At 37.4% G+C, this 12,218-nt stretch overlaps 3 protein-coding genes across 5 annotated transcripts; 2 read left to right on the forward strand and 1 right to left on the reverse strand.

Annotated features, from left to right (window-relative positions):
• Window positions 1-1,513: 1,513 nt before the first annotated feature.
• LOC111495248 (heme-binding-like protein At3g10130, chloroplastic) lies at window positions 1,514-4,345 on the forward strand. 2 transcript variants are annotated; one of them, XM_023145203.1, is made up of 8 exons: window positions 1,514-1,998; window positions 2,126-2,263; window positions 2,357-2,425; window positions 2,510-2,581; window positions 2,695-2,777; window positions 3,421-3,552; window positions 3,690-3,903; window positions 4,046-4,345. In XM_023145203.1, exons 1-8 carry the CDS (start codon window positions 1,600-1,602, stop codon window positions 4,088-4,090), a joined length of 1,152 nt encoding a protein of 383 aa, XP_023000971.1. In that variant the 5' UTR covers window positions 1,514-1,599; the 3' UTR covers window positions 4,091-4,345. The 2 variants fall into 2 exon arrangements, with proteins under 2 accessions (XP_023000971.1, XP_023000978.1); XM_023145210.1 differs by having other exon boundaries at window positions 1,711-1,998; window positions 2,130-2,263.
• Window positions 4,346-5,325: 980 nt separating this feature from the next.
• Window positions 5,326-7,424, forward strand: LOC111495259 (2-alkenal reductase (NADP(+)-dependent)-like). Of its 2 annotated transcripts, none has more exons than XM_023145233.1 (4): window positions 5,326-5,661; window positions 5,755-5,935; window positions 6,367-6,533; window positions 6,732-7,424. In XM_023145233.1, exons 1-4 carry the CDS (start codon window positions 5,599-5,601, stop codon window positions 6,783-6,785), a joined length of 465 nt encoding a protein of 154 aa, XP_023001001.1. In that variant the 5' UTR covers window positions 5,326-5,598; the 3' UTR covers window positions 6,786-7,424. The 2 variants fall into 2 exon arrangements, with proteins under 2 accessions (XP_023001001.1, XP_023000994.1); XM_023145226.1 differs by having other exon boundaries at window positions 6,754-7,424.
• A 764-nt stretch (window positions 7,425-8,188) lies between these two features.
• Window positions 8,189-11,959, reverse strand: LOC111495229 (protein NRT1/ PTR FAMILY 6.2-like). The gene is made up of 6 exons (XM_023145180.1): window positions 11,768-11,959; window positions 11,549-11,651; window positions 9,951-10,168; window positions 9,328-9,872; window positions 8,940-9,262; window positions 8,189-8,864 (listed from the first exon to the last, which is right to left on the reverse strand). Exons 1-6 carry the CDS (start codon window positions 11,768-11,770, stop codon window positions 8,350-8,352), a joined length of 1,707 nt encoding a protein of 568 aa, XP_023000948.1. The 5' UTR covers window positions 11,771-11,959; the 3' UTR covers window positions 8,189-8,349.
• Window positions 11,960-12,218: the final 259 nt, after the last annotated feature.

Consider the following 12,218-nt stretch of genomic DNA (forward strand, 5'->3'; position numbering starts at 1 on the left):
TTTTTTTTTTTTTTTTTTTTTTTTTTTTTTTTTTTTTTTTTTTTTTTTTTTTTTTTTTTTTTTTTTTGAGGGAGAATCCAATTTTATTAATGAATTTGATTTTATTTATAGAGATGGGTGTGTCCACTATGAGAACACATTACTAAATAGGAATGTGGGAGAAATCAAGAAGCATATGTCTCGGAAAAGATAGATGCTTAGATGCTCAACCAAAGTCACGTTCTAATTTTATAAGAATCTTCGCTACCATCTCAATGTGGCTTACAATCAATTTATTCTTACACAAATTCGATTAACCTAACTTAATTAGTACGATTTGTGTTGACTTATTAACTTATTTGAATTTAGTTGAGTTCACGAGATTAGCTAATTCATTAGTTTTATATCAATCAAATGAATTAAATAAACGATCCAATCCAAATATTTTATATTTGAGTTGAGCTTAAATAATTATTTAAAAAAATTATTTGAGTGGAAAAAATTTAAGATCCAACTTAACCACGGTTAGAGAGAAGTGAGTTGAATTTAATCACATGTTGTATTGTGTATGTGTAGGATTATTTTGATGCTTATCCAATTCTCATTCTTCCTCTTTACTCACCTTATAGTGGGGGCACTCCAACGTCAAACCTCTTCACTACTCACCTCATATGGTTCGGTAGGGTTCGATACTTTCTAATGCTTTCTCGTTTTGTCTACATCGTACCATTTACTCTATTCATGTCACAATCTTTCAAAATTCTAATCTCAACATTCTTTTATAATATTTGTCCACTTGCATTTTATATATATTTTCATCTGAGAGTTAAAACTTATTCGAAATCGAAGTAGATTAGAAATGTGAAACCTCATATCAGTTGGAGAGAGAAACGAAACATTACTTATAAGGTGTGAAAATATCTCCATAATAATCATGTTTTAAATCATTGAGACCCTAGAAGGAAGCCCAAAAGTAAAAACTAAAAAAAAGTTTTAAGACTTTAGAAAAAAAAAAAAAAAACTAAAATTTTATAAATAACGTTCACCAAACTTTCAAATAATAAGAAAATTTAATTAATCTACCGCGGGGAATCATGAATCTGTACGATAATATAATATTGTCCACCGATCATAAACTCATATCAATAAAAATGTATTCCTTATTTATAAGTCCGCGAGCATCTTCTAAATTAATCAACTTGGGAGTCTCTCTTAACAATCCCAACCCATACTAATTTGGAAGTAAAGCAAATTTATTTAAAAGATGTTTAGCAAATTTAAAAGAATGTTAAATGAAAATAAAAATTGGAACTTTCAGGTGATAAGCAGAAGAGTTGATCATGTTTATAAAACATGCAAATACTTTGTGGAAATTGTTGTTTGACTTTGAAAAGTGTAGGAAAAACACAGAAACACGTCCACGGAAGAGCTGAATCTGAATATCTCTTATTTTTGGTTCATAGAATGATGGTCCAGATTTGAACACGTAGATTGTTAATATGATTTGGCTGATTCTGCACCACAAAATTCTCACCAAAGACTAGCCATTCACTCCCCCCCTCGTCTTCAACCTCCAAATAATCCCACCTCCCCAATGGCAGTTCGCGGGTTGTGGCTCAAATGGCCGCTCTTCGATTTTCCCTCCAAAACTCTCTCGCACTCTCAACCCCATCACTCGGTTTCGGTTTCCGGCCGCCCAATTCTGGCAGACTAATCACCCGAAGCAGAACTGTACCTTCTAAACCCCATACCCGAAATTCCAAGTGGGTCGTTCGATTAAGCTTGGTCGATCAAAACCCACCAAAATCGACGGTCGATGTGGACCAATTGGTGGATTTCTTATACCAAGATCTTCCCCATCTCTTCGATGAACAGGGGATTGATCGAACGGCGTATGACGATCAAGTGAGATTTCGGGACCCCATTACCAAGCACGATACGATTACTGGGTATTTGTTCAATATTTCCCTCTTGCGAGAACTCTTCAAGCCTGAGTTCTTATTGCACTGGGTTAAAAAGGTTCGATTCTCTTCAATTTCTCGCACATTATAATCAATTCCATCATTACTCATTAGTTAGATCTGGGAGTTTAATGATTTCATAGAGCTGGTTTTGAATATTAATCTCACTGATTGAGTCGCTCTAGACAGGAGCTTATGAAATAACTACAAGATGGACTATGGTAATGAAGTTTGTTCTTCTGCCATGGAAACCACAATTAGTTTTTACGGGAAATTCCATCATGGGTATCAATCCAGAGACGGGCAAGTTCTGTAGTCATGTGGTAACGTCCTCCTTACTTTGAAAGTTGAATGAGAAAATTTGTGGCTGAGTTATGACATTGTATCCAAGCCCATCTCATCCTTTTGTATCGTAGGATCTCTGGGATTCAATACAGAATAACGACTACTTTTCTGTAGAAGGGTTGTTGGATGTATTTAAGCAGGTACTCTCGTTATAATATGATGAAAATCATCTACAAGAGACTTCTGATGTTTTTTTTTTTTTTTATATTTTTTGGTCTCTTTAGCTTCGATTTTATAAGACTCCAGAATTGGAATCACCCAAGTATGAGATACTGAAAAGGACTGCTAATTATGAGGTTTGTTTTCTACTTCTCTTCGCTCTGTTTCATGATCTTTATAGGAACCTTTTATCTCTGAAGAAGATTTTAGTAATCTTAGAGGTTTGATTCAATGTAAATGTTTTCTTCAGGTGAGGAAATATGCACCATTTATTGTTGTTGAAACAAGTGGAGATAAACTCGCTGGGTCTGCTGGATTCAATACAGTTGCTGGGTAAGTCTTTGTGAGATCCCACGTCAGTTGGAGAGGGTAACGAGTGCCAGCGAGGACGCTGGGCTCCGAAGGGGTGGATTGTGAGATCCCATACTGGTTGTTGGAGAAGGAAATGAAACATTTTTTATAAGGGTGTGGAAACCTCTTCTTAGCAGACGCGTTTTAAAAACTTTGAGGGGAAGCTTGAAAGGGAAAGAGCTCAAAGAGGACATTATCGGCTAGTGGTGGGCTTAGACTATTACAAATAGTATCAGAGCCAAACACCGGGCGGTGTGCCAGCGAGAATGCTGGGCCAGATTGTGAGATCCCACATCGGTTGGAGAGGGGAACAAATCATTTTTTATAAGAGTGTGAAAACTTTTCTCTAACAGACACGTTTTAAAAACCTTGATGGGAAGTCTGAAAGGGAAAGCCTAGAGTAGACAATATCTGCTAGCAGTGGGCTTGGCTCTTTTCCTTTAGTTGGGTCACGTTTGAATTACCTTTCTCAGTGATTTTAGAAGGTATTCCGAACTCACTTAAGTAATATGTTGGGCCACTGCAGCACAGCACCTATAAAATCCTGCATTTTTTTTTTTGTAATAGTAGGAAGTATAATTCTTATTGTTGAGGAGGATGATACTATGTGATTCAATAAACACAGGTATATATTTGGGAAAAACTCAGCAAAGGAGAAGATAGCCATGACTACTCCTGTATTCACCCAAACATTTGACTCTGAATCACCCAAAGTCTCCATTCAAATAGTTCTTCCTTCAGAGAAAGATCTATACAGGTGTGGTTAACTGATCCCTCTTCAAATCCTTTGAAATGAAACTATGGAAGAACTGAACACAGGAAGTTATAGCCAAACTCAAACCATTACTAATGCTGCTAAGCTATTAATGAGCATCATCACTTCACTTTGTTCAGTTTACCAGATCCTGAACAAGACACAATTGGCTTGAGAAAGGTTGAAGGAGGAACTGCTGCAGTGTTGAAATTCAGTGGAAAACCTACCGAAGAGATTGTGCAAGAGAAGGCCAAACAGTTGCGGTCTAGTCTCATAAAGGATGGTCTCAAACCCGGTAACGGCTGTTTGCTTGCTCGGTATAACGACCCTGGACGAACATGGAACTTTATAATGGTAAGTCCCAACTCCATTTTCCTTTCCATCATATGTTGTTCTAGTTATGGCTTGACATTGTTTGATCGCATATTGAGTTCAAGGACAGATTTTAAGGTTCTGTTCCATACAAATAAGCACTTATTTGGGGTTTTGTTGGCAGAGAAATGAGGTTCTAATATGGCTTGAAGAATTCTCATTGGAGTAGACCCAATTAAGCAGAGGTTTTGAAGCCTTTGAGTCCTAATTCATATTTTGTATATATTTTGACTGTTCTGCGATCATCAAGTTTTGCTTATAGTTAAGTTAGCAAACAAAAGTATCTTGAGATTGCATGTTCATTTTTGTTTTCCCCATTTCTTATTTTTACATTTTGGAGAAAGAAAGTTAATGAGAACAATTTTGATAGTTAATTTTCACTCAATGGATAGCTAATGCTATGAAAGTTGTAGATCGGGGGGCATACCGGTTGACAATAGAGGTCGTTTGGTTTGTAAAAGTGAGAGGTTTTTTTAAATCTAGAGATGTCTGTAGAGCAAAGTGTATGCTATGTTGATACAATAGGTGTGAAATCTCACATCAGTTCTTAGTAGGATGGAAACCTTTCTATAACAGACGTTTTTATAAACCTTGAGGAGAGCTCAGAAGAGAAGCCCACAAAATGACCTTTTTATCCCTATGTTGACTTTTAATGGATTATGTTGACTTTTTATCCATTTTCAACTCTTAGGAAAACGAAAATGTTGCCAACTTCAATATTGATTGTTATTTTTAGCTTTGGGGCTGAGTTGGACACCTACATTTCCGTGTGAGATATACTCCTACTTCAATCACATCCTTAACCTTATCCCTTCCAACAAGCACAACCTTCTTACAACTCTACCCAGACTAAGTAAACCTTTAACGACCCAAACACACGACTAATAGATATGGTTCGAATTGGCCAATTACGTATCGTTGTTAGCTTCACAGTTTTAAAACGCGTCTACTAAAGAGAAGTTTTCACACCCTAATAAAGAATGTTTCGTTTCTTTCTCCAACCAACGTGGGATCTCACAAAACTGCTTCACTGACTTGTTAGTTTACCAGTGGATAGGATGACTTTTAGATGTATGATGAAAATTGGTAACTAACTACTAAATTTCTTTTAGTATAACTATGCTTTTGACCATAACTCCAATATCGAGTATATATTAAAAACTTGAGTTGCCACTTAAATGATGTTTCTTTGAAAATTAAAGATGTATTACGCAGCATGTAGAGAAAATTGATTGAACAAATTATCTTAAATTTAAAGTTGTGAGTATACTTAAGGCAACAATGATAATTTGAACGTATGATGATAGAGATACGTGAAGGTTTGCGGTCCAAAAAGTGGACCGTAGGGAAAATGATGACTAATAATTGAGATGCCATTTCTTCGTTTTAGGCAGAGTATATCTAGGGATCCAGAGCTTTAACTCTCCATCCTCTTCTACGGCTCACACCCTTTTGTCATTGCGGCTCCCATATTTATCTCTTTCCCTCTGCTCTGAAATATCAGGACACTCTAATTCATGGAGGAACAAGTGATTAACAATAAAACTCCCTATCGATGGCTTCCCACATGCCTCAGATTTTGAGCTTAAATCCCGACCTCCTCATCTCTCTGTTAAGCCCGGCCATATTGTCCTAAAAAATCTGTGTGTTTCCATTGACCCATATCAGATCAACCATATGAAGCTCCACAGCTCTTCACATGCAGTTTCATCTGCCACTCGTTTTATCACTCCTGGACAGGTAAGAGTATTCAAAGTTTCTACCTTTGGATAGTTGGCATATGTCTTAAGATTATGTTCGTGTTTTGGTGGCTTTTGGGTTTGTTTGGAACAGGCGATTAGTGCTTATGGTGTAGCAGAAGTTGTGGCTTCAAGCGACTCTGAATTTCAAAAGGTGGACTTGGTTAAGGGGTTCATACATTGGGCGGAATACAGCGTTGTTAAAGCTGAAGAATGCACTCTAACAAAGTTGGATACTTTGGGATTTCCCTTAACATACTATCTAGGAATTTTAGGTGAGTTGTATGGCTTGTTTGGAATCAATTTTTGTATTCCTTCTAAATTGTGGCGCGTTTTAAAATTTGATGGGAAAGCCTAAAGAGGACAATATTTACTAGTAGTGCTTTAGGCCATTATAAATTGTATTAGAGCTAGACACCGGCGATGTGACAGTCAGGACAATGGCCCCCTAGGGGGTGGGTTGTGACATCCCATGTCGATTGGAGAGTGGAATGAAACATTGCTTATAAAGTGTGGAAATTTGTCCTTTGGGAACGTGTTTCAAAACCTTGAAGGGAAGCTTAAAAAGAATAATATCTACAAGCGGTGGGTTTGAATCATTACACTTTTACCGTTTTTAAGTAAAAAAAAAAAAGGTTATAAAACACTTTTGGAAGAATATAATATGCTGTGAAGAAACCCTTATTTTCCTTTTGTGGTTGATCAGGGATGAGTGGCCACACTGCTTACACTGGTCTGTTTGGAGTAGGGAAGGTTAAGGAAGGGGACAAAGTGTTTGTGTCTGCAGCATCTGGCTCTGTTGGGAATTTAGTTGGACAGTTTGCTAAGCTGCATGGTTGCTATGTTGTTGGATGTGCTGGTTCTGATCAAAAGGTCCAACTTTTCACAAACAATCAATATTAACGATCCTTCTTCGTGATTGATTAATTTTGCTTCTCGTCGTTAACTTTTTGATCAGTGGAAGACGAGATAGAGAAAACAGTTTTTGTTTTGAAAATTTAGCTATAATAAACGTACGAAAACAAACACATTTTTTTTTCCAACTTACACTAATGGCAGGTGCCATTGCAGGAAGAGAAGCTTGTAATGGCAGGTGGCATTGCTGGAAGAGAAGCTTGGCTTTGACGAAGCATTCAACTACAAGCAACAAAAAAATCTGAGTTCTTCCATTCATTTGAACATTAAAAATACCCAACACATTCAAAACAGTAGAAGCATTGTGCAGGTACTTCCCCAAAGGAATTAATACTTACTTCGACGACGTGGGGGACGAGATGCTAGAGGCAGCCATTGCAAACATGAAGCCATTTGGAAAAGTGGCTGCGTGCAGTGTTATTTCAGAGTACACAAAATCAGCAAAACGAGAGGGCCCAAACATGTTGGACATTGTATACAAAAGGATCACAATCCAAGGATTTTTGGTGATTGATTATTGGGATGTTTTTCCAGATTTCATATCCAGGACCGTCGGCTACCTTCGCTCCGGCAAGATTAAGGCTGTCGAAGACATATCAGTGGGTGTGGACAGCATTCCCACATCTTTCATCGGATTGTTCCAAGGCAATAATATTGGGAAGAAGATAGTCAAACTTGCTTACTAGTATTACTATCATCGTCATCATCATTTTAAATCAAATATTGTTACCTTTCTTTTTCCTGAAACATATTTGGGCTCAGTTATCCCTCCAAACATTCCAAGTTTTTATTTCCTTCAGAAACACTGTTCTTTTGTTTTGTTTCAAAACAATTGGAACTTTTCTCTCACATCACATCAGTGTTCTACTGTCCACTTGCCTTTACCGACCATTCAATATTCTCCAAAATCTTCCCATTGGACCAACGTGTGGATTCCTGTCTTTTTGGCATGAAAGAATTCTATGTTCCACCAGTATTTTGGCGAGACGAAAACCCAACCCCATGTGACATATACTGTCATTTTTACGCTACTTTGTTATGGGGATCAATTTCTTGCTAGGAATAACGAACCTCCATTATGATATGATATTGTCCACTTTAAGTATAAGTTCTCTTGACTTTACTTTTGATCTCCTTAGGAGAGTTTATACCAATGGAGATGTATTTCTTATAAACTCGTGATCAACCCCTTAACTAGTCTATGTGGGACTCCTCTCTTAACAATCCTCCCCTCGAACAAAGTACATCATAGAGCTTCTCCTGAGACCTATGGAGCCCTCGAACAAAGTACACTCTTTATTCGATATTTGAACATTCTATTAACATGACTAAGTTAAAGAGCATGACTCTGATACCATGTTAGAACCACGACTCTCCATAATAGTATGATATTATTCAGTTTGAGTATAAGCTCTCATGGTTTTACTTTTAGTTTTTCCAAAAGGCTTCAAGAGACGTATTCCTTACTTATAAACCCGTGATCAATCTTGGACTCCTCTCCCAACAACTTTAAAATAAGTTAGCAGTGTTACTAAACGGAGGGAGAAGGAGAGCATGTACAAGAAAGAGTTAGATATGATGGAAATGCTAAAGAAAACGATTTATGGCAGAGATGACTGAAAATTAGGAATGTGACATTGGATTCATCTTTGAAACAGACAATACTTTACACATAAAGCATGATACATTCTCAATCCAACTTTACATCATAATTTAGTGTAGGAGAGAATTGAAAGGAAAAGCACAAGGCATTACTTAGTTTTCATAGCTCCCACTAGCATTTCTCTTCAGCCAAGTTGTGGTTCTTCTGCGAGTCTTTGCCTTCTTGCGGAATGTACCGGTTAACACAAACCAGAAAAGCAACAAAGTTGATCACACTTGATATGGTCAGTAGTCCATAGAAGCAGTCAAGTCTGCCGTAGTTTATATTGTCTGCGAGCCAACCTTGTCCATCGTTTCCTGTCACCCTCTTCACAACCAAAACCAAGAAACTGCTGATGAAAAACCCGAGTGATAAAGTGGAGAGGAACAGACCGGTACTCATAGTTTTCATCCCTTTGGGAGAATTGGTTATGAAGAAATCAAGCTGCCCAGTGTATATGAAGGCTTCACCTGAACCCACCAAGAAAAACTGTGGGATCAACAGGAACACCGTTACAGGCAGAGTAGCTGTGTTGTCACCCACTGCTTTTGCCACTGCTAGCCGTTTCCTCTCGGCTACTGCTGCAGCTGCCATTCCAAGTATTGACAGGACAAGGCCTATGGCCATTCTCTGTATGTTTGTGAAACCTGTCACATAGCAACATAGCTACTCAGGATTCCTTGAAGTACAGATTAGGATTTTGTAATTGGATCTTAGTTTACCTTGTTTTCCTTTCCATTTCTTCCATAGAGGCATAATAAGACGGTCATAAACACCCAGTGTGATGAGTATAGCTGCAACAAAGAAGACAGTGAGAGAGCCTGCTGGGATTTGGAATGACCCTATTGTTCTTTCCATGGTGGATGCTTGTACAACTGAGAAAGTGATCATCTGAGCATATATAGTCCAGAAGAGTATGGTTGTGGCCCATACAGGCAGCAGTCTTGCCACCATTTTCACCTCCTCCACTCTTGTCACTGAGCTTAGCTTCCATGGATTTTGAGCTGAATCTCCTTCTGCAACAATTGCAGCCTTGTCCAAGAACCTATAGGAAAAGGAATCACAAATTAATGACATTACTTGAAAATTGCAGCTAATCAATGAACTTACTGGAATTGTTTTGTGTGCTGGATTCTTGTAGCATGCTCAGAAGAATCCTCATAAAGCAAAGCAACATTGTGAGGAAGCTCCAGTTTCCTGTTTTTGATTGCAGCAGAAATGACTTGGAGAATGTGAATTACAGGGCTTCCCATGCTCTTCTTGTATCTGTACCGCTTGGTCCCCGACAAGAACAACAAAATGGCGACAAACATTGAGACAGAACAAATCCCATAAGCCCAACTCCGACCCACTTCATCTTGAATGTAAACCAGCACAGTGACTGCCATCAGTGTTCCAGTGCTGATAAAGAAAAAGAATCTGTTAAAGAAAAAGGCCATCTTAGTCGTTTCCTTCTCATCTTTCTCATCAAACTGGTCGGTTCCAAAGCCCGAAATGCTTGATTTTAGTCCACCCGTCCCCAAAGCAATGAGATACAGAGTCAGGTACAGAATTCCCATTTGAAACCCATTTGCTTCCTTACAGGTCTTGGTGCCATCACACGGCGGCGGACGAAGCTGTGGCAGTTTTGTTGTAATTGCAAGTGCAGCAGTTCCCTATGGTGGCATACAATTTAATCAACACCCTCTATACGTTCTTGAAATGATTGATTTAAGTGAGGTTGATGAACATACCAGTGTTTGAATTGAAGCAGAGATGAGAATGGTATAGTATCGGCCCAGGAAAGAATCAGCAAGAAAGCCTCCAAGCAAAGAAAGGAGAAAGCAAGTGCCCATGAAATCTGTAACGATGTTGGCTGAAGCAGCGCTGGGTAGATGCATTACCCCACTCATGTACGTCACAAGATTCACTGCTATTCCCATTGTTGACAGCCTTTCACATATTTCAATACCTGAAAATTAAAATTTTTTATTTGTAGGTTTAGTTTCATTCTTTTTATGAACACCAAGTTATGATCAATGAAGCTCTTCATCCTTCTCATCCATCATTCTTGTATGTAAGGAAGGTTTATTCTCCAAGTTTTGATTTTTAAATTTTTTTGCAGGAACCTCCTTACTGGTTCTAATATTTTTCTTCTTTCTAAAAGAAATTTCAGTGGAAGTTTGTTTTGAAGGAGTAGGAATAATAAATTGAAAAAAGTCACTGTTTTTATTTCTCTTAATAAACAAATTAATTAATTTTGCTGTTTTAAACCACATATGTTAGAGAGAGGTTTCCACACTTTCGTAAGAAATGTTTAGTTTAGCTCTCCAACCTATGTGGGATTTCACAATCCACACTCTTGGGGCCCAACGTCTTTGCTGACACATTATCTGGCTTTGATATCATTTGTAACACGTCGAAGTCCACGGCTAGTAGATATTGTCTGTTTTGGCCAATTTCTTATAGGTGTCAGCTTTAGGATTTTAAAATGCGTATGTTAGAGAGGAGTTTCCACACCTTTATAAGAAAACTTTTTTAAAACTGTGAGACTGGAAATTACATAACGGGTCAAAGCAGACAATATTTACCAACGATGGGTTGCACTATTACATAAATTCAAGAATTAAAAAAAAGAAGAAGAAACCCTCCATAAACTTAAATAATGTTTAAGTAAATTCAAGTGTAACAGCTAGAACATATTATTCTTTTAGGCTTTCCTTTTTGAGTTTCCACTCAATGTAATAAACGCTTACGCTAAAGTAAAGAAAGGTTTCTACTTTATAAAGTCCATGGATCTCACATCAAGTTATAATTACATGTGATTAAAGAAACTTGAAATTATTGTCCTGTTGAGGAAAGCAATGATTTTGGAAGGAAAGACAGGTTCAGTTCTTTTGGAACAGCGAAGAAGAGAACAAGAACTCCAGATTTGCTCACAAGGAACAAGCAATCCTCCAATTATCAAACATTTTTCAAACTGAATCTTTATCTTTTCAAAGAAAAGGAAAAAAAAAAAAAAAGTTATATTATTTTAAAAAGCTTGTGATGAAGTGACATAAGATTATGTCATTTATTCCCATATGAACACAAAAAGGCATCACCAATAATCAGCCTTCTACGTTATGTCCCTCTCAATTCTTCTGTTCTTCCACTTTTTAAAATTTGGAGTTTTGTAGTTGAAAAAGAATCTAATGAATCATAAAAAAACAAATCTCATCTCCATATTTTCCCTGGAAAATTTGCATGCAATATCATACCGGGTTAAATCTCTGCTAATAAGATCATATCAGAAAGAACTTTAAGATGAATGCCATTTCATAATAGCTTAAAGAGCTAAATAGTTACACACCTAAAATAAGAGCAGCAGGAATCCAACCACCAGTCTTAGACTTATCTGCAGGAAAGCCTTTGTAATCCACAGCATCAGCCACTCTACAACTTAGCTTCCCATCCTAACAAACAGAAAAAAAGACACAATTTTTAAGCTCACCCATTAGAGATAAGACAAAAATGGAGGTGAAAATGAAAGTAAGACTCCATTGGAGCTCTGTTTCTCAAAAGAACCAACCATTTCTGAAGCTTTGCAGGTAGCAGCTATGGAGAAGATGAGGTAAAAGAAGGTTTAGCTTTTGAAAGGGTTGAAAGTGAGTGTGGAAAGTGGTGAGGGAGTTGTTGGTTTTGTAGGCAGAGATTCTGAAAGGAATGAGAGGGGACACCGCATTGCAAGTTGGAGAAGCAGAGGGAGGGACAAAGTCACTGTTTTTGTAGCATTAGGCTGATAGAAATTGATTTGGGACTTTTGTTCTTCTTTTCTTTTTGGTTAAATTATAAGTTGTTTATTCAGTTTTTGCATCTTCAAAAGTAATTGTAATCATATCTTTCATTAAGGTTTTCAATTTGTTTTCGACTTGTATACCACCTATCTACTCATTTCTCTCCATTTTAAAACGTCATGTCTCTACTTAGGTGGTGGTATGTTGATTACATTATCTTAGAATTGTATGATCGAACTGATATGA

Source organism: Cucurbita maxima, unplaced genomic scaffold, assembly GCF_002738345.1.
Source record: "Cucurbita maxima cultivar Rimu unplaced genomic scaffold, Cmax_1.0 Cma_Scf00002, whole genome shotgun sequence".
Classification (NCBI taxonomy): Eukaryota; Viridiplantae; Streptophyta; class Magnoliopsida; order Cucurbitales; family Cucurbitaceae; genus Cucurbita; species Cucurbita maxima.

What these genes read in the sequence shown, in the direction of transcription:
- LOC111495248 (XM_023145203.1), top strand. Translation starts at nt 1,600, where the DNA reads ATGGCCGCTCTTCGATTTTCCCTCCAAAACTCTCTCGCACTCTCAACC. An exon ending in GGATTCAATACAGTTGCTGG is followed by an intron (nt 2,778 to 3,420) that starts GTAAGTCTTTGT and finishes CAATAAACACAG; the next exon opens with GTATATATTTGGGAAAAACT. An exon ending in TCAGAGAAAGATCTATACAG is followed by an intron (nt 3,553 to 3,689) that starts GTGTGGTTAACT and finishes CACTTTGTTCAG; the next exon opens with TTTACCAGATCCTGAACAAG.
- LOC111495259 (XM_023145226.1), top strand. Translation starts at nt 5,599, where the DNA reads ATGAAGCTCCACAGCTCTTCACATGCAGTTTCATCTGCCACTCGTTTT. An exon ending in GTTTTATCACTCCTGGACAG is followed by an intron (nt 5,662 to 5,754) that starts GTAAGAGTATTC and finishes TGTTTGGAACAG; the next exon opens with GCGATTAGTGCTTATGGTGT. An exon ending in ATACTATCTAGGAATTTTAG is followed by an intron (nt 5,936 to 6,366) that starts GTGAGTTGTATG and finishes GTGGTTGATCAG; the next exon opens with GGATGAGTGGCCACACTGCT.
- LOC111495229 (XM_023145180.1), bottom strand. An exon ending in CAGCACACAAAACAATTCCA is followed by an intron (nt 9,263 to 9,327) that starts GTAAGTTCATTG and finishes CTTTTCCTATAG; the next exon opens with GTTCTTGGACAAGGCTGCAA. An exon ending in GAAATGGAAAGGAAAACAAG is followed by an intron (nt 8,865 to 8,939) that starts GTAAACTAAGAT and finishes GCTATGTGACAG; the next exon opens with GTTTCACAAACATACAGAGA.